The sequence below is a fragment of the Poeciliopsis prolifica genome, unplaced genomic scaffold (assembly GCF_027474105.1).
Source record: "Poeciliopsis prolifica strain line A6 unplaced genomic scaffold, Auburn_PproV2 SCAFFOLD053, whole genome shotgun sequence".
Lineage (NCBI taxonomy): Eukaryota > Metazoa > Chordata > Actinopteri > Cyprinodontiformes > Poeciliidae > Poeciliopsis > Poeciliopsis prolifica.
The window spans coordinates 2,287,846-2,308,938 of record NW_026562428.1 but is presented as its reverse complement, the minus strand read 5'-3'; the positions used below and the strand labels follow the sequence as shown (position 1 = coordinate 2,308,938).

Sequence of the window (21,093 nt, the reverse complement as noted above, 5' to 3'; positions counted from 1 at the left end):
CTACTTTTTTTCAAACCAATGTTCTCCAAGGACCACGAGCTCGAGAGCCGATCTGCAAATTAAAGGCGGAAGTGGGAGTTAATAACCCTTCTGATGGTTTTTCACAAACAAGGTGTCCGTAAATAATGCCAGGCTTTAATTAGAAGTGTGAATTCGAGTGCCGGGACCAGACAAGACAGTTCCCCATACTTCAGCCAATAATTATGGTACATAAGATGTTTATTAACTGACGGCTCTTATCGGCCCCGTTACCAAGCAAAGAAACGTTCAAATATTGATCTGAGAGCGGACCGGTCTCGCGGGTTTTCTCGGTGTTTGCCTGATTAAAATAAGAATAAAAAAATAAAATAAAAAAGTCACTAAATCGGATTGAAGACTTGAATTACTCTGATAGCATTCTTTATTGTCAAAGGTATTTTTTGGGGGGGCTAAAACTGAAAAGAATTGTTGGTTCTGCCCTTTCTGTTCCACTCTGGAACCTCTTCGCGGCGGAACAAAATGGCATTCTGCCAGGAGTCCTGACATTTACCTGGGTCATTCGCGGCCTTTGTGCCCGTCGGCGGCCACACAGGAAGCTTCGAGGTGGAGTTCCGTGAACGCCTGTCAATCAACCTCGCAGCGCAACACTCATCCTAAAACCAAAAAAATGGAGTGAGGAGGAGGGGATAAGGACTATTTATTAAAGAAAAATAAAAAAAAATTACCTTTAATGTTATTTTCTCATCAAAAACACACCTTTAATTAACATTCGGCTGCGCAAGAAGCCTCCGTGAGCTTAGCGCCATCTTCAGGCGGCAATTAGCAAACACCTGGTGGAGCAACCGTATGCCAAACGGAGAGCGCGGGAGTTTCTTAAAGAGACAGAGGCCCGATTTCAAGACGGCGAATTGTGCAGTCAAACTTCTTTTAAGTCATAGTTGACGACTGAATTACATTGCTATAAAATGACAAAACAAATCATTAAAAAAAAGGATTTTCAAAGCACTCTTTCCATTTCCTTGTCGTGGAATGAGGATATTCGATATTCGATTCGATAGTTCCAAATTGTAAGACTTTGTAAGAAGCAGAACGCTGTGAATTATGGCGCCTGCAACGCAAAACCAGTGAAGTCTTAATGACGACTTTAAATGTCAGCGTGAAGGGTTCTGCGACAGACAGCAGATTAAAACCTCATTAACTTCCAGCCAGTCTCCAGTACCTGCAAGAAGAAGCACTCAGACGGCAGAAGAGGATTTATCCTCAGTCAAAAGCACTTCCATTCTTCTTCTTTTTCTCTGTATTTTCTACCCAGAACTTGTCCTTAAGCCACCTCTGAGCCCGGAGCAGGCCGTGATATTTCCCTCTGATCTTTACCTCACACCTCGCAGAGGATTCCTCCACTCCTCCATCTATTGTTTGGCAGCTAAAAGAAGACAAAAAAAATCCCTCAGAAGGTCGGGGAGCGCTCCAGGTGAAGCTTCTTCCTGTGCACTCTGACCTCTACGATGCAAACAGGGTGAATGGTGACATTTCCTCGCGATTCAGATGAAGCACAAATAATCCTGCAGCTCATCTGACTGGACTCTGCCGGAGCGCTTCAGGATACCCGCAGCACTTTCACCTGAAACATGTAAATGTTTTATGCTTTTAGCTTATAATAATTCAACATCACAATAATCACGAATTAGACACACACACACAAAAATTGTGACATTTTTAAAGCTTTCCCCACAGATTCAGTCCAAAAAACATGGTGTTGAATGAACCCGGTATTTGGCGCTATGTCGCCCTCTGCTGGCGAAAAGCAACACCTACAGATTCACAAGTCAGAATATGTTCAGGTTTTTTTTTTTATACAACGATGCATTAGAATCATGGTAGATACAAAAAAACAATTTCACCCCCCAAAATTCAGCAATTTTCTATTTAAAAAAACTAACAAGAACATTTCCGGGCTTGGAAAGCCAAACATTTGCTCGGAGAAATTCAGAAAATTTGAGATGTTTCAAAATTTCTAGAAAAAAAACAAAAACAAAACATTGAGTTTCAAAAGTCAAAAACGTTAAATTATGGAAGATGAAATATCTGAGTTTTTTTCTACAAAATTTCTGAGATTATTCTTGGTGGAAGTTTTCCCCATCTACAGTAACTAATTGTATATTCATAAACACAGAATGAGTGGAGAAAGCTATTCACATATAAATATTTTTTTGTACTATTAAGTCATCTAAAAATATCTGGAACTTGCACATTATGAGCATCTATTTCACCCAAAGTGATATATTTCAATTGTTTATTTTTGGTCGTTTCAACGGTTCCGGTTTACAGCACATGAAAATCCAACATGTACTAATTCAGTTTGTTCATTTTATAGAATAAATCCTGGTACAGTTTGGACGTCAAAAAGAGTGATTTGTCATTTCACCTCATAAAAATGACATATTTAGTATCTATTTTCTCATTGAGACTTTGTACAGTAAACACTTTTAGTCAAATAAACGCAGAAAAACTCAAGCGGGAAAGAAAAGTTACCTAACGCAAAAAAATCTGAACTTAGTTTAATGATTAAGTCCTGAAATATTTACAGTGTAAATTCACCAGCACTGCAAAGATTACACTTAAAGTTAATCACTGACACCTTTGTTTGACGTATGCACATATTCAAACCGTGACGAAAGCTGAACGTTTAATCGCTGATGATGAAACAGGAACTCAGTTGTTCGATAAAGACCATCCTTGGCAGCGTCAGTCCTGGTGAACCGGAGGAATCTGGAAAACATTCACTGCTCTCTGACATCACAGGGAAGAGAAAAAGAGTCACAGTCTGCCACCGGAGGGCAGCACCGACCCGCTCTCAGACCCCCGGTTTTGGAGTCGCGGCTGCAGCGGCGGGTTCCAGAAATCCCTCGCAGCGGCCGCGCTGGTCCGGCCGAAGCTCCTCCTGAGAAGAAAAGTCTCTTGACGTCAGACTCTGATGATGCTGATGGAAGACGAGGCTCGGTGCAGCTGCAAAAAACAAAAAAAAACAAAAAACACGACATGATAAACAAAAAAGTATGCTGCCAAGCAACAAATTATAGACTGCAGACACACAACGCCAGTTTTCTTTTTTCAGATGTCTGAACCACCTTAAATCAAGTCAAGATGGCGATGCTTTGTTCCGATATGGCAACCACTTTATTATTCCTGTGCAATAAAATAATAGCATAAATCTTCATTCATCCTGGGAAAAGCCTGTCATGATACGAACGATGATTTGTCTCAGAAGTCATTGTGAAACCCAGAAGAAGAGTGAGTGCACGGCGCCTCACCCTGCTGCTGTGGACTGCTCCGTTGTGGTAGATGGGCGAGCTTCCCGCCGAGGTGTTGTAGTAGGAGGAGCTGGCCTGCACCAGCGGCCTCTTGGCCTTCTCCTTGGCGCCGTTGGAGTCGTTGTCCTTGATGATGTCATACTGCCGGCAGAAGAGCGCGATGACGGCTGGAAGAGAGCGTAGGTTAAAACGGCCGCGCTTCTCGCCCCAAAGGTCGCGAGAGATCCCTGCGGACTCACCGGCCCACAGCAGCAGCACGGTGGTGATGATGAGCAGCTCGCCGGTCTGCAGGTGAGGGGTCATCCCCAGACCCTCCATTGCTGGTTCGTCTGTGGGGACGGGAAGTCACACTTTACACACTTGGTGATGACCGTCCAACTGAATATAACTCTCCAACTTGACAGAAACAAAACTAAAGTTTTTCTATTTGGACTCAAAAGAGGAATGAGATCAGGCCCAAAATCTGGATGTAGTGATGAACCTGAACCTTCAGAGCCACATAGAGACAGTCACAAAATCAGCCTTCTATCACCTGACCCAACATTTCCTGGATTAAACGACTAACGTCGAAGATCTACAGCAAGGGCGTCAAACTCGGTTTCAAAAATCTGATCGTTCTTAAAGGACCGCTTGTGCCATGCCATGTTGATAAAATCCATTAAACTGCTAAAATTTCAATAAATAGCTGGTTGTTTCAGAGCTCAGCAAGTGTTTGTTAGAATTAAATAATATTTCATTCGAAAAGTTTTCACACTGATCAATCCATCCAGGACTTTGTAATTGTTTTTTGTTGCAATCAAAATCACACATTCTTTTGGCACTACTTTAGATATATTTTTTACAATATATGCACTTATATAGGATGTTAAATGCGACTTTTAATGAATCGCCATATTAGTCACAGACACAACTTGACATCGAGTGAGGCTGATGCAGCAGTCACTTAAATCCAACGTTTTTGGCCAATTCTGAGAAACATTTGCAATAAAAAAAAACCCAATTATTTACTTATTAATGTAATTTGGAGTCCAGAGGGCCACATGCTAATGACCAGGTGTGGTGCAGCAGTTACGACCTTTGATTGGTCGTAACTGAAACACTGATCAGCATTTGTGATTGATTTGTTGATGACAAAAGGGAGGTGTTTACTGTTTGTTTCATAACTGATCACTCGAGCTAAATAACACAAAATAAGCTGAACTTACGGTGGTCCAGGACTCCGGCCGGATAGTGGTCGGTTCTCTCCAGGGTCCTGAAGTGGACGGGCCGGCTGGGTTGGCTGTCTCCATGGAGGCCGACGGACTGCACCTACGAGGGGGAGGAGGGTTGGAAAAGGGACAACCTTTAAGCAGACAGACAGACCGACAGCCAAACGGGACCAGAGGAGAGCGTTATGTAAGAAGCTGGCTCAGAAACGGCTTTGGTTGGGATCCAGGACCTCCAACTGCTGGAGGACGTAGACGTGAAGTCAGAGGAAGAGGGAGAGTGCGTTGATGGAGCTAGACTTCACTTTGGGCCAAATAATCCATTAAAGGGGCAGTGTTATGTTTCCCGCTGCACAGTGCCAATTTGTCGCACAATCATGTTACCTTCAGGTGTTAGAAAAATGCTGCATATGTCAAATATTATTGTGAAGAAATTTGACTTTTAATTTAAGGCCTTGAATTCTCTTTATGTTGTCATTTCCTAAAACTTTCAGAGGAGTTTTAGGGCAGAAACGATTCATTCAGGCACCGAACTACACATGTAAGAGTCCTCTGACATGGACTGAACCCAAACTGGATGTTTTTCATATTTGTAATTCGGTTTAATCTGCGCTTAACAATTAAAAATGTGCTTTAATATAAAAAAATATCTCCATGGTAACAAGCTGCAATTTATACAACTGTATTAAAGTGTACCATCTGAGCCAATGATGTGGTGCTTGAATACACTGAGGTTATGTAATCAGAGGATATTGTTCGGTTCGGATAAAAGGGAATACTGTGGCTCTCACTATGAAGTGACGTTTGGACTTTGCAAAAAAAACCCCGAATGGTTGCCATGGGAGACGTAATGATTTCTCATGAAAGACTCAAAGCAACACTCCAGGTTTGTTTTGGATGAGGGAATCATAAAACATGATGTTAAGCTCAAAAAAGTATATTTTCCATTATTCTTCCATTTAAATTGAAAATATACCTGAATGGATTTGAAATGAAAGTCGGGGCAACATATTTATTTTCTCGGTCATCTTCACTCAGGCTGAAAATGCCGTAGTGTTTGATTCAAACGGTGACGGTGGATTCAAATTCAATATGACGGGATACCTGGACGCTGTAGTGTGTGTCTTCGTCCAGGTCCCAGAGGACACACCAGCGGCTGGACGTGTTCACCTCTCGGATGGAGCGCTGCATCAGGCCGTCCTGCCTCTGCGGATAAAAAGAACGCCAAAAACTCACTTTATTGTGAGTTTTCACCTTCTGACATGCTGACATGCTACACGATGCTCAGCTAACTCTCAGGAAGACAATTTCCTCACTTTTTCTGCTCGATTCCAGCACGGTGTTGGCAGTGTTGCTCTTTGCCAGTGGTTCAGATGCAGTTCATTATGCACTGACACAAAACGTAAAGTGTTTGGAGTCAAAAACTACAATTATAGTGATCAGACTACAAGAAAGTCTGGCTGCTCAGAAGGAAAAACTGAAGAAACGAGCTGGAAACCTATTTCCAGCTCACTGAGCGTGAAGCGGAAGTGTTTGCTCATCAGAGATTTAACCCAACTGCTAGGTAAGCACGGCGCTGAACTTCATAAACTCCTTCCTCTCCTCTGGATTAAAGATTTCTTAATATCAGGCCAGCAGAAAGCTCAGCCTCCCGTCTAATAAATGTGTCTGCGGAGAACGAAAAGCTGAGGGAAAGTCAATAAATAAAACGGCTGACGGCGAGCTCTGGGCTCTCCAGATGTCTGAATCAGGCCGTCCCCTGCGCCTCTGGCAGCGTTGCAGGCGACACATCAACAGAAGGAGGTTTTTATCATCTCCGAGATGAGATGCTTCGTGACGCGTATTAGGACTTAAAAAGGTTCGCCAATCAGCGATTCTCCGACAGGGGCCAACTCTGGAGAAGGAAGACAATGGCTTCTGAAAGGAGCTGCAGAAAATCTAATCCGCAAAGTGCAGAGAGCCCATAACAGGCCCGATTTCAGGAAGATACGGAAATATGGTAGAATAGAATGCAGAGGTGAGTTTCCGTAAATTAGGATATCATAAACAAGTTCTTGAGTTTTCAGTCAGCTCACATTACAAAATCTCATATTCAGCTTCTGCATAAGAGCAGATCACAAAGGAGACTCCTGACTGACTCCAAAAGATCACCACTGTAGAAGCAGCATTAATGGAAAGTTTAGTGGAAGGATGAACTACTGAGAGAATTCTAGACTTTGGGGTGATTCGCATTAAATACACTGTGGCTTGAGTCAGTTTATTCAAGCTGCTTAAGGTCCAGCGTGATGTTTTCATGGTCTATACAGCAATAGCGACTGACTTGGCATAAACAGCTCTGATATATTTTGAGACTTGAGTTGGTTTACGACAGTAGAAGTCCACTCTGATCTCGCTCCAGGCTAGCCGCTTTGCTCCACTCAGGGAGGACCAAAGTAAGAGGTTGTCACGGGGCAGAGATGAATCCTAAGCTCTGCTAATCCTAACTTGACACGAGGTTATATAAAACAGTCCTAAAAATGAGCTAAAATGTCCCTTTTTGTGACCAAGCTAAACATTAACTAGGCTAACTAAGCTAAAGCTTCAGTTAGCTTTGCTGAAGCGGACTACCGTATTGGACCGGTGGCGCTCAAATAATATTATTCACAACGCTTTGGAGTCAAGTGAGGCTTTAAAAAAGCAAAACTAGTTATTTAATAAGTTATTTACAGCTCAACCAGACCTACTGTTGCGCAACAATGTTCGCCTCAGCAGAACTACGGGCAGCAATTTATTCAGAAAGGAGCCAACAAAAATACCGAGTGCTCATTTGTCAATGATAACCACATTTATTTGGTTTCATCTGCACAAAAACAAAATAAAAATCTGAAATCCAATGTCATTTAAAAAAAATAATAATAATTTTGTGAAAAAATCCACATCAAACACTCGACGCCTCGACTAATGCTGTGTCCCTGAGGAACTTTTAGCTGCTGAAGCTTTCAGGAAACGCTTTCGACCTCCATCCTCTGAACACGGCAACCTCCCACCTGCGGTTGATAACTCATCTGCTGGAGCCAAAGTGGTAAAAATAAACCTAAAGCAGACTTATTTATAGTGCGACTGGTAGAGAAGAAGTCGGATGTTCAGTAAATCGGATGTTTGGCAAGACGAACAAGGCAGAGTCTTTACAATCCTGCAGGCCCGGCTCGTTTGACGAACGTCGGCCTTTTTGACGGTTCGCGGGATGTCAAAACGAGATTCGCCGGTGAGTCTCAGAAGCGCGGTTATGAAACCGGGTTGCTTCCTGTCGGAGCGCGGGGCTGTGTGAACCTCGGTAGCCGGGGCGCCCTGGGATTTCCAGCTGCTTCAGACGAGCGAAGCAGCAACTGTTCGTCAGAGATTGTTCCCTCGTCCTGCTTCTTCACACGCGGCGGAGAGGGAAGCAATCTCATGAAGCAGCCGCTAATTAAACCAGGAAGCAAACGGATTTTAAAGGGACGGTTGTTTTTTTTGTTATTTCTTGCAGAATAAAGAGTGGCTGATGATTGGCGTTTTATATAACTGCAGCGTTGCTCCTTTGTAGAGCCCCCTCCTGATCCTGATGACTAACGGCAGAAGAGCTGCTGCATCTACCTGCTCCCATCGCCCTCCTCCATTAATATTTGAGCAAGGCTTTTACATAACAGCCATCTGAGGTTGTGGCAAGAGACGGTTTACATCCTCGTTTAGTGTTTTCTTCCAAACACCACCTGGAAGCTTAAAAACAGAAGAACAGGAAGAAGAAGAACAGGAAAAATCAACAAGCGGCTCTGGCAGCGCAGCCGTCGGAGATGTTCCTCCTGTAAGGACAAGTCGGAGCCAAAATCATTAGCGCTAATGGGGACGGCTCGAATTCAGAAGTCAGCTAATGTCCGATTCCCCGTTTGCCAAAAGACAGTAGGTGGTTGAAAGAAGAAGAAGACGATAGAAAAAAAAAAAAAAAAAAAAAAAAAAAACGGATGAAAATGAGCCAAGCTGAGTTAGCGGGCGAGGCGAGAAGGGGGTGATGTAACAGGAGAATTGATCCGCAGAAAAACTGCAGTGCAGCGCGACTCATTTGGAGTAATTACAGCTCCGATTGGCCGGAGAGCGCAGCAATATGAAACACACCGTAGGGTGGAATACGAGCCAACCTGCGTTGAGGCACAGCAGAGGTCCCGTCATGATGCGGGCCCGCTTTGTTAGCTCTAGTTTCAGGTGGAAATTTTTTTTTTTTTTAAAGATGCAACAGGTAAGATTGTGTTTAATAACTTTAATAAGTTTAAAGTTTGCAAGTCGGCTTTAAAAGGGCTGTTTAAAGATATTTTTGGCACTTTTTCTTCAAGGTGAAAACGTGATACTTAAGTTCAAACAAACATTAAAAGTTGAACATTTTCTCAGATTTTTTTTTTACCCTGATCTACAGTTAATCTTAATTTTTTCTCCATAAATGGATGCTTGTGCAGGTTTTAATCAAGAAAAGTGCTTTTCATTATTTCTGACGGTGACCAGCGTGGCTCCACAGCCGGCGCTGACTTCAACAAACCTTTAGACGATTTAAATGTTTACGAGCGAACCCCCTCAAAGTGTTTCTGAGCAAATTGCTGGTTGCCTGCAGGGCTAATAAAATGACGCAGCGTTTTAAAGTCCTGCAGACAAAGTGGAGAATTGCCCGCCCCTCATGGGACAGAGAAGATCACAAAGAAATCTATAATTCATTTTCGGAGCGGCGGCGTTAGCGGCCGCTGCCCCTCCCGGTGGTGGCAGCGCTCCAGGTCTTCCCATTGTGCAAAGCGAAGGGACGAGGACACGGAAGGCCGAACGTACCTGCTGAGAGATGGAGTAGCCGATGACCGTGTCACCCTGAGGAACGTTCCAGGTCACCATGGCTGAGTGCGCCCTCAGCTGGGTCACCGAGACGTTCACGGGCGCCGCTGGCACAGCTGTGAACACACACACACACACACACACACACACACACACACACACACACACACACACACACACACACACACACACACACACACACACACACACACACACGGGCTGTCAGGACGACCAGGCACAGGGACACCGAGGCAACTTTTTATTGATGGGATTCATTGATGGAAAACTCCTGGTAAAAAGTCCTAAAGATGATCGATGAGGCAAAAGATTTGACTTTCAAAAGCAAGCAACAATAAAAAAAAAATTAAATAAGATAAAAAGCAAATACAAAAACAGGTGAAGCAACCTAGAAGTTTAAACCCAGTTAAGCCTTACTGTTATCAGCCTGTGCTTTGTTGTTTTAGCATAAAAGTACAAAGGGAGATAAAATTGAAAAATAGAGCCTTATAAATCATTCAGATGATTTCTCCACATCAGTGAATCTGGCGCATGAAACACAACATTCAAGGCAAGATTCGACAGAGACGCAAAAACGAAAGCAAACACAAAAACAAAAGCAGACGCGAAAGGAAACCCTGACGTTATTCAGTGACCTTCTCGCTGCTTTAAAAACTCATCACAGCATCCATCACTCGGTTTTTACAGTGGGTCAATAGCTATCGATCGGTCCAGTTTATCCACTTCAGTTACTTTTTGAGAGAGCGACAGGAACAGAATTGCATATTTCTCCTCAGCTCCTCCAGCTGCAGAAGGCAATTAGTGTGCGCCTGCTGGAAGTGTGTGTCCCTGCGATGTTTGTGTGTGAAGCAGGAGAAAGAGGCAGTCAAAGGGTCTCCACTGCGGCCAATTAGGGCATCAACAGCCAAAAGCCCAATTAGAGTCAGGGAATTTGCATCGATGTTAATTAGTGGAGAATGCTGCTCTTGGATTTTCTTTCCATCCATTCACCTCAAAATTCATTCAACAATTCATCTGTTTATCCATCCATCGCCTTGGGTTGTACAAAATTCCACTTTACCTACATTTGCTAACCCGAAAGGTTAAGTGATTGTGGTGAGAATGAAAAAAAAATCAATAGGTAACGAGATGACCCATTTCCTTCCTCAGTCCTTTTTACATGAGCATCCAACATGCCCAAATTGGATCATTACTGCTAAGTGCTTAAGGAAATGGAATGGTCGCCCCTTATTGCAGCAGAATTATGTTTTTTTTTTGTTCCGGGAACAGATGAGATGACTCATTTCCAGCCTGGCTAAGACACAAGTCCTACCACCCACACAAACTCACCAAATAGTCACACAGATCAGATCAGTTCGAGCTAATTCCAAAGCTCCCGACACGTCAGGCTAAGAACTCTGCCATCCTCTGCTCTCTGCATACACCAGCTCCAGACTCATTAAAATAAAAGGCACAAGGTTCCACAGAAGAAAGCCGTAACCTCCGGGGGCGAATCGTTCCATCAGATACTCCCAGAGCGCCGGCTGGCGGCTGATGGGAAAGGATTACCAAACCGTTGCGTCCCGGAAGCGCCGCTCGACTGAATGAAAGCAGGCCGGGAAGGTGGGAGAAGAAAACAGGCGGCCATTTTGAGGCTAACGTCTATTTGCTGATACAAATTGTGACATTTTCTCACTGTAAGACAACGTCTCTCCGACTTATCATCTGGGAGATGAAACTTAACGTCTTAGCGGCTTTTCTTTTGAGCCCGTCTGTAAATGTTTTTGGAGCTGGGAGTGATTACATAACACGACGACGCAAAGACGTCAGATGGGAACGAGTGGTGATGCAAAAGGAGGCAAACGCATCTACTGAAGTTGCTGCATCTACTGAAGTTTTTTTTTTTTAATTACACCCAAAAAACGAATGTTTGCTTAAGTATTAATGAAGCAAACTTCAAAAGCTGAGATTTATATTTATGACAAAAAATGCGGCGAGGTGAAAACTTGTTCCTTCATAGTCTTTTTTTTCAAATTTCTCTGATCTTATTATTTTATCTCCTCATCACAAACACACCTGGAGTGAAGTCTTGATTCTTTCAGTCATGTCTGAGAAATCCTGTAGTCTCCCGTGGCAACCATTAAGCTGTGTTAAATGCCTCGGCTCCTTCAGACTAGCTGGCAGCAATTAGCAAACGCCATTTGGAGCTGCACATTACAGGAGCTACTACTTAGTGCAATGCAAGTGAAAACTTCAGCGGGTTAGCAGACGAGCCATGTTGTGATGACTTCGTTTCAGGAAGAGCAGGAGTTTTTAAAGAGACAGAGACCCAATTTCAAGGCATTAAATGAGAAAGTCAAGTCATATTTCTGTAGGAATCTGAACCAGAAGATATGATTTTGACAACAGGTGAACAACTTGGAAACTATTCCAAGTTTTTGTGTTTGTCACTCTCCCTAGTGGAGGTCTCCATTGTCATGTTAGCATGATTTAGCGTGGAGCACTTAAAAGCAGCAGATGACTAAACGTGTCCTTTAAAAGAAAATAAAAAATGATTGGTTATAAATATGTAATTCAGACTAACAGAGCAGAGAAGGACAGGCAGGAACAGAGTGTGCTCCGATGGCCATCTGAGCTGCTAGAAAATCATCGCTCACATTCCTCTCCCCTTTTTTTTCCCCCACCGAGGTCCATTTGTCTATCAACGCACTTTTCTCATCAAAACCAGAAAAGATTGAAAATCACCACCTCTTGATATTGGCTGCAAATTATAGCTTCCCCCCCCCTTTTTTCTGCCCTTCATTTGTTTCCCATCCATCATCTTCCATCCACTTCCCTTTGTTCTCCATCTGTTTTGTCCTCCGTCTTACTGACTCCGTCTCAGTGTGTGTGTGTAATGTAATGTAATTGCAGAAGCCCATTCGGCGCTGCCAGATGAAAGGCGGTGGGCTGCAGCAACCGTGGCGTAGCGAGTCTTCAGGGGGATCTCGTTTGTCGTTGGCAGGAAGCGTGAAACGCGGCTCTGAGCGTGTAGGAGGAATGCCTTCCCGTCGCGCCTCTTTGCATTAGGTGCACACATGTTTGTCTTCGTCAATCTCCGCATGTCCTCCATTTTCCCACAAAAATCTTCCCCTGGAGGTGTAGAAATGTTGACGACACAAAGCCGCCGTCATTTGACCTCCGATTGTTTTCAGCTCTTACCAGTTTGAACAAATTCCAGTGCATGACGAGTTCAGCTGAAAGTTGCTTGGAGCAGGAGGAATTTGAAACTCCATTAAATCAAGCTCTGCTGCTCTGCGAATGATATGCTTGGAGGCTCTAATTGGAAGGCGTTGATGTGCAATTCACAGCATCTTGTCCTTAGGATCACAACACAACAGTAACGGTGGGTAAACACCATGTTAATGCTTGCAGCCCATTCAGGACGTCTGACTGACTGTGAGAGTTTTTTTTACGTGACAAATGCTGAGCTCTTGCTCTACTCAGGATGGGAAAGATGGGGGTTTGAAAAATAAGACGACGCCCTGTCCCGTTGCCTTAGTCATCATCCATCTTTTTATGCATTTATGCATTTGTCGAAACTATCGATCCATCTGCCCGTCTGAACTTTAATTTAATTTATTAATGAACTTTTATAAATTCATTTTTTAAATGGTCTGAAAGAGCAGAAAATACGGAGGGCCAAAATAGAAAGAATTAAGTGATTTATTAAACGTGGAGCCGTATGTATTTTACATAATATAATTTTATAACAAATACGACTTAAAAGATATTTGACTTTGCAATTTAGCACTTTAAAATTGGGCCAATATCTCTTTAAGAAGCTCCTGAAGACGTTTCCTAAAAGTCCACTGTCAGGAAGACTGATTGTCTTCCAAGAGACAAGTCATTTTGCACTCTCAATATAAAGTTGAGAGGGCATGTGTGTGTGTGTGTGTGTGTGTGTGTGTGTTTTGGATGGGGCTTATATTGCGTTTGTCAGATCTGGCAACCCCGCCAAAAGTCACCATGTTTGTTAGCCGGGATAGAGAGTGAGGTTCGGGAACATGAAACCGGCGTTCTGTAAAACTTCACCCAGGTCAGCTGTACATCTTACCCTAAGTTCAGCATATGTATTTCCAAGCAAATCCCAGCTTGAGATTTTTTGTTGCCCTCAACAAGACCAGGGTAATCAAACCCAAAATAAGCCTGGTGATAATAGATGTTTACCTCTCCTCCCAGCGTAGAGTAATTGGTGACGTACAAGTGGAGTCGGACGGTGGACTGTAGATCACGCTGATGCAACAGTTAGCTAATAGACTTGGACAGCTTAATCTGGGTAATGGCTTCCCACCACTTTGTAAAGATGGATGGATGTCTGCGCACGTGTTGGAGTCTGAGTGTCCATGCTGTACAACGTCCTGACAAACTATGAATACTGAACAGACATGCTCATCCTGAGTTTATTATGAAAACATTCCAGCTCTATCAAGATACAAACTCCGTCCAAGTGTCTGCCTTCCGTTGAGTCACAGTACTTTTTTGGTGACCGTCTGATGGTCACTTTTTTGTCTCGGTGTTGTTAATTTCTGTAAATGTGCATTTTATTCATTTGTTTTCGCAGATGTATCTTTTTTTTTCTTGTTAATTTGTTTTTAAATTTGTCTTTTTGTGATCATTTGGTATGATGATAGTCTGGTTGGTAATTTTGCTTTAACATTTGGTTCTTCCTTGTTCTGTTAGTTTTCACATTTGCCCCTTCCAATTGTTTTGCTTTCAAACCTCCCTATTGGGGGTCGTTTTCACATTTGCATGTGTTGGTCAATTGGCTTTCAATCTTGTCCAAGTTTTTGTGTTTGTCACTCTCCCTAGAGCGACAAACTCTAGGGAGAGTTTGATGTAGGTAAATATTTCTCAGTGGTCTTTTTTACCTACTGTTGGATCTTGTGGATACAATTGCCTGTTTCGAGTTATCGGTAGTCCCTTTTGGCTGTTTGTGCCTCTCTTTCATTTTAGTTTGGCCAATGTGCCCCTGATGCCACCTCTAGCTGCATTTCCATCACGAATGTACGCAAAACTTGATTGAGAATTAACATCACATGTGAATACTTTTGTTCACACGAGTAGACATTAAAAACGATAGATTTTTCTACCGGATCACTTTGTATTTTCGTTGTTATTCTGAAGTCTCCTTCCGCCCTCACATACAGACCCACTTATGCACGACAACTACAATTTGCACTCATTTTATGCTCAATAGCCTCAATAGCACATTAACTCTGAAAATGCATTAAACGGAAATGAGCTGCAAAATCAACTTGACCTTGCAGTCAGGTGCCCATCCTAGAAGAGGCGAAATGGTGTTGCCAGCACAATTAACAAAAACACACAGGAGGAAAGGAGAATGCTCAAGCTTTTGGGTGTTACAGAGGAATAAAGATGGCGACAGCAACAGTGTGGAGAAGAGAGATTCAGAGCCCCACAGTGAGACAGAGAAACAAAAACCGTCTTCGCCCTGCTGCGCATCAATACAACCCTCCTGCTTCCACAGCCGGCGCATATTTGTGATGTCTTCCACTCTCCTTCCTAATGACATCTGCACAACAGCTTTCTTCTCGTTTTAAAGACTCTTGTGTGGCCTTGTGTGTAATTCAACCTTGGAGTTCATTTAAATATTGGTGTTTTAGTTTACTGATAACAGTTTGCTGAGTTTTTAGAGCTCTGATTGTGATTTTTAAAAAATTTTTTGTCCCCTGAAGGCCACAGCCTCCGCCGATGCTCCAAGCCCTTCCACGGCTTTAAATACACGCTTTTCATATTTCTAAAAATAACCTAGATTCAGCTGTGTGCCGCCGCGTTCGAGCAGATGTTTGGGATTTATCGAACAGGGAAATAACACAGGTGGTTGAATATTCCCCTATCCCTTCTTTCCATTTGCACCAAAAGTGGTGGCGGGAGGGTAAGCCGCAGCGAAGCCAAGGCGTTTGTGATGGAAAATGAAAAGTGCACCGTACTGCACAAATCCACGCGGAGGCTCATGAGCGCGATAGGATTCGTCTTGTTCTGCCAAGACGAAGAGCGCTGGTTTGGCATCGTCGTCCTAAAGTCCGATTAACAATGACCAACAAGCAGGAAGCCGGCCGCGGGTGATTAAAGCACACTGCTGCTGCAGCTCGTTAATCAGGGAGTGTGGAAGAGGCCAGTCTGGACCACCTGATGACCTGTTTGCTGCGGCCTTCGCACTTTTCCCCAGACCACTTTGTCTGGTTGAAATATAAGCTGCAAACAGAGACTCCACTTGCATTAGAGCTGCAGTTTGTGGCCTTTATAAAGAAAAACTGACATTTATTTAAACTGTCACTACGTCACGACGGTACATTATTGAAAAAAACAAATAAATAAATGAAAGAGCGCCTCGAACTTCTCCCAGTGCTGACTAAAACGACCAATTGGAGCGCTGTCAATCATGTCCACGTGTGGGCTGCTCCCCCTAGAAAAATTCTGCCTCACATAATAATGTCAGGACATGTTGGTTGTTTTAGCATAGAAAACATAAGTCATGCAAGTTATGTACTGCAACTTTAAATCAAGCATATTAGTGTGAAACTGTGTTTGTGTCCTGCACTCTGAGCTGTAGATGGTATAATAGATTCCTGTTGTAAACTGTTTATGAAGATACCCATCTTTTAAAAAAAATTAAAAAAAATTTTTTTTTTAATCTGAGGATAATTTTAATAGAATTTTGCGAATTCTTGAACCAGAATAATTAAAATGATCACAACTTCCTTTTTCCTCCTTCTAATTGAGTTTCTCTCAATTTCAAAACTTGCAGAAAACATAACATTAAAAAAAACAATAAAAAACCTATGCAAGACACTGCCTAAGAAGATCTTCAGTTCTTAAAATATCACAACTTCAAGTGAAAAAATAAAAATGACCCAAAATTATGATACATTTGGATCATAAAGTTGCGACTGAAAGAAACTGATCACTTTTCTCTCGCATTTGCATTTTCCTCAAGGGAAAGTCATTTTGGAGTCATAATTCCCTCATTTTGAAAATACAACTGCCTCTTGATGGAGGTTTTGAATTCACATTTGACTTCCAGTGGACATTTTGCGCTTGGAGGCAAATGTGAACATGCAGGAAGCAGCAAGCTGATCGTCAGTGAGTCACGTTTCATTCCTGTAGAGGCTGGACTTTGAAAAAAAATCAAAGCCTTCCACTTGAAAAATGTGTTCAAGTCAAACAGTATTTAATGACATTGGCACTTTTACGAATTCACCAAGGTGTTTTCTAAAAATAACCTCAATTGTTATTGTGATCCTAAAAAAAATGTCATCTTGGGTGTGGGGGACAAGAAAGGCAATATTTCATACTGAAAACCAATGGACTTGCTCGTCACAACCTTATAAATCCAGTCCAAACACAAGAAAAACCAGTCATCCGTGTGGCTCTGTGATTTGTACTGTTAGCTGAGGGTGGGTTGCTACAGTCGGGGAGAGCTGTTGCCATGTGGGGGTTGGACTGGTCGTTAAAAATCTGCATGTAGGTGGCAAGTGTCGGAATGAAATGCATGCTAGCGCCAGACGGATGCAGGTTTCCCCGGCGGAGCGTTAATAACTGCACCTGTAGGTGCTTCTGATTTCATTGCACACATGGGTATCTGCTGTTTAAGTCAAGTTAACGTCTTATATTAGAGTTCATTGCAGAACGTTGATATTTAGCAAGGAGAGCAGATAAAAGTTTGCTTTTGTTCATTAATACCAGTTTCTAAACCTTTGCCAAGTTTATGAAGAACCATGAAATGAACAGAAGTACTGTTCTGTAAAATTTTGATGCGGTCATGACCAGTGGTTTCTGGACTTTATTTTTTTATTTCAAAAGTTGCATCTAAATATTTTTTTAAATGCCTGCGTTTCATTACTAATAAACATTCAAACTTTTGTTCCAGTTGAACTAATCAAAGGCAGAAATTGATTTTTAAAAGATCTAGTAGAATTTGTTTTGCCAGAGAACGCATCACCAACAACCGGTGTACACTTATAAAGGTACGTCACTGTCAACCTGTACGCAGATGACATCTGGATTTTTGATTCCTGCAACCACCGACAATATCCAATGAAAACCCCCTTTTTTGATTTGCCAGAATACTGAAATTTAGAGCAAATGTTTAGGAAATGGAAAACTGTAAAGAGAAGTTTTCATTACGCCCCAAGAATCCGAAGTGAAGGTGAGAAAACTTTGCTACTTGGCATCAAGAGTCGATATGTGTGTCTGGCTAGTAGCTCGAGGAAAACGACAAGTCATCCAATACGGCACGGATCTGCTCTGATTGCTCTATTAGCGGTAAGGAATCACTGAGTCAAAATAAATTATTTGAGATACTTATTACGCTTCAATGTCTGAAATATTCCTGTTTCTCAGTTTGTATCAACGCTCTGCACTGTTCCTTTTTTATTGCAACAGCTACGAAACGCTAAAGGACCGGGCTCACACAACAGGACGAGTACAACACTTCACAGCATCAGAACTTCCTGGTCCTGCTTGTGAAGTCCAGTTTGTCACAGCATGTGCAGTCATGCCACATGAACAAGTGTCATACTCACCTACAAATATGAGTGCCTCAGTAGTGCTTTGAATTTAAGCTGCACACAAAAGTGAGCAGGTACAACATCAAAATTAAATCTTAACAGTCTATGACTTGCTTTGCACATTTAATGTAGCTTGACAAGATGTTTGAGATTAGGAAATACAAGCTTATATGTGTCAATTTCTGCTCTGTTAAATTTAATAATATTTTCAACAACTACCAGAGCCTCAGCATTCTTTTTTTTTCTTAGCTATTTCAATCTTGTGGGACTGTGGAAGTGCTCACAGTTCTGCTTTATTTTACATTTGTAGTACTCAAAGCAAGATCAAGCTATGAGAATAACTTTATGTGGTTCAGTAAAAAAAACTTGAAGCGCTGTCAATGTGTCACACATGTGCACAAAGTATGAGATGTGATCAAATAAAGATGCGCAAATCTTCACGCATGCATTTCTACATTTAGGTGCTTAAAAAAAAGAAAAAGAAAATCAGAATTACTTTAAATATCGCTTTTGCGCTTCAGCACATGCAATTACTCCCGATGAGACCACATTCATAATCACACAATGTTGCGTGACTATTGCTTAAATATAAAGTTGAGAAGTAAAGCAGGTATTACAATGATCTTATTAACATTTTCAGCAAAATTTGATTTTTCTTAAATATAAATGAAGTTGAAATTATGTCAATAGGTACCATATATCAAAGTGAAGCTTTTATGTGAAATATTTGGGCACTTGGATGGTTTGTTTTGCTTTCATCTAATATGGATCTTAGCAACCGAGATCAGAATCACAGCCAAAAATCACATTATGTTTTCATAATGTTGTAAAACTCTTTCTTCTTCCACTTAACTTTCCATTAACAGACCTCCACTTGAATCAGTTTTCAAAGGTGAAGGCTATAATCCTATAAAATGATTCATTTATTTAACGCTCGATGCATGTAGTATTGTACGAGTTTCACATTTTGAATTAAACAAGTAAAAGAAATTAACTTTATGGTTTTCCGCCCGAGCCTTTTTTTTATTGTTGTTTTTGTCGGCGAAAATCAACTCAACCGAATTCGGAATTAAAACCAGCAGCTTCGGCGCGCTATATTTAGGCACAGTGCGTTATTATTCACTGTTTCGGAAAAACGAAGGGACTCACTTCCACCGACCATCGCCGGGGTTCTCCAGCAGGCCGGCAGCAGCAGCAGCAGCAGCAGCGGCGGCAGCGGCAGCGGTAGCCCGGGGTCCAGGTGGCGAGACGCGGCCATTCCTGCTGCCTCTCCCCCTTTCGACTTTCTGGCTCTGTTTCACTGGAGCTCTCCCCGCGGGGTCACCGCTGTGTCCGCGACACCTTTCATCTCTTTCAACAACAACAAAAAAAAAAAAAAAAAAAAAAAAAAAACGCAGCCGCCTCAACTGGCTCTTTTCCCTCCCAACTAACACAAAGTAGGTCAGTAGGTGTACAGCGCGAGCGGCGCCGTTCAGCGGATACCGAGTCGGGGAGACAGACGCTCGCGCAACCCAGAGGGGGGAGAAGAGGGGTGGGGGGGGGAAGCAAACAGGTAGTCCCGGCTACGACTGGGAATTAAAAAAATAAATAAAAAATCAATGCGCCTTTTTCTCCGCTTCAGGTCAAGCGGAGATGGGAGGTGAGAGGGGGGGCTTTCGCCGGGAGAAATCACAGCAAATAGGGCTGTCCGTATCTACAGTGGAGATCCCAGAAGAGGAGAAAATGTCTGCAGGAGCTCTGTTAACTCCTCCACTCAGCCTCCAATGAAAAAAAAAAGAAAAAGAAAGGAAGAAGAAGCACACAGCAGGTCTGCGCTGAAATCCTGTCACCAAACACAGCATGGAGGATGAAGAGGATGAGGAGGAGCGAGGAAGAGGATGGACCAGTCGGGTGTCACCCACCTTACCCCCTCAAACAGCCAACTGTTGATTGTATAATCAGATGAATATGAAAATGCCTTCAAACCTTTTAGCAGGTCTGATGGCTTCAACAATATTTCTGAACATTGATGATTTATGACCCAATGCTACATGACTTCTTTTAGGGTGTGGGATAAGGAAGACGCTTACATAATTCAGCTCAAAAAGTTAAAAAAAATCCCCCAAAAATTCACTATGCATTTTTCCAGAGTGTTGTCTTCAAGGAGCTCAACAGAAAGTTGAGTGGTAGGAAAAACTGGCAGGAGAGCAGACAGACATAGCAAGATGTAAATTATAAATGTAAATTTTCTTTTACAGACAAGGAAAAAGTAAAAGGTTCCCTGTGTCCAGATGTGATCATCTGTTTTTCAGCAAAACGATGAGGCTGCCACAGAGCAATCCAATCAGTGGCCTCACAACAACCCCACAGGGCATCTTCAGCTTTCTCACAGGTTGTCTCTGAACAGGATGTTCATATTAAAAGCAGAGAAAAATCTGCTCGGAGATTCCCGCACGCGCAACGAGGCGTCGCGGCTGTAGCTTAGCAACAACCGAGCTGATGACATCACAGCAACAGCTGAGAGTGGAACGTAAGCAGGTGCCGAAATAACACAGCCGAACTGGAGGCAGAAACTTACTGCTGAGAGTTTACCGCATTCCCTTCTCGAGGCTTGAAGTTCGTCCAGCTTGCTAGCTAATGGTCTCACGTTGGCCGTTATGATTGACGGAAGAGATGGTTTGAAGTTCCTGCCTTTTCTCCTGCTCTGTATCCACCATGTCGACTTTTCAACTCCTCTGGCATGTGGGGGCTTCAGTAGTGCCATTGTTTCAGCTTTTGCAGGTGTCAATCACCTGCTGTAAACCGTCTTGTTGCTGTGGTTACGCAGAACAAATTTGGATGAGAAAGTGTGAAAAGGACGAAATCAAATCAACTGCACAGCATCCAAAACTAGAAGGAGCGTTCGCCCAAAACAGCAATACAAAGGCCGTTTTCTTTTTGTGCCAGAAACAAAAGAATAAAAGTTTCCAAAAGAGAATAAAAAATCTGATTGAAAGTAGAGCTCAACGTTACCGTTATTAAGTTACATTCTGATCTGGCAGCTACGCAGCTGTGAAGAAGCGATCATCTTGACCTTGACTTTTATAATCTACTTTGAAAAGAAAGACATGCCCCGCAAAGCCCTTAACACCGTATTACATGGCATTTATCCAGCATTTTTGTTTGACTTCAAGCAGAACACATGTTTCATAAGCTCCTCTCGCCGCATGCCTCCGTCTCTGGTTG

At 42.6% G+C, this 21,093-nt stretch overlaps 1 protein-coding gene across 1 annotated transcript; it reads right to left on the bottom strand.

The window, feature by feature from the left end:
• Positions 1 to 1,680: 1,680 nt before the first annotated feature.
• On the bottom strand, positions 1,681 to 19,802 carry LOC129378710 (fibronectin type III domain-containing protein 4-like). The gene is made up of 7 exons (XM_055059163.1): positions 19,039 to 19,802; positions 9,320 to 9,435; positions 5,600 to 5,701; positions 4,496 to 4,598; positions 3,530 to 3,619; positions 3,291 to 3,457; positions 1,681 to 2,985 (listed from the first exon to the last, which is right to left on the bottom strand). Exons 1-7 carry the CDS (start codon positions 19,145 to 19,147, stop codon positions 2,944 to 2,946), a joined length of 729 nt encoding a protein of 242 aa, XP_054915138.1. The 5' UTR covers positions 19,148 to 19,802; the 3' UTR covers positions 1,681 to 2,943.
• Positions 19,803 to 21,093: the final 1,291 nt, after the last annotated feature.

Coding starts and splice junctions, on each gene's coding strand:
- LOC129378710 (XM_055059163.1), bottom strand. CDS start 19,147: ATGGCCGCGTCTCGCCACCTGGACCCCGGGCTACCGCTGCCGCTGCCG. Junction 3,620..4,495: donor GGCCGGAGTCCTGGACCACC/GTAAGTTCAGCT, acceptor CCGTCCCCACAG/ACGAACCAGCAATGGAGGGT. Junction 2,986..3,290: donor GAGCAGTCCACAGCAGCAGG/GTGAGGCGCCGT, acceptor TGTTTTTTGCAG/CTGCACCGAGCCTCGTCTTC.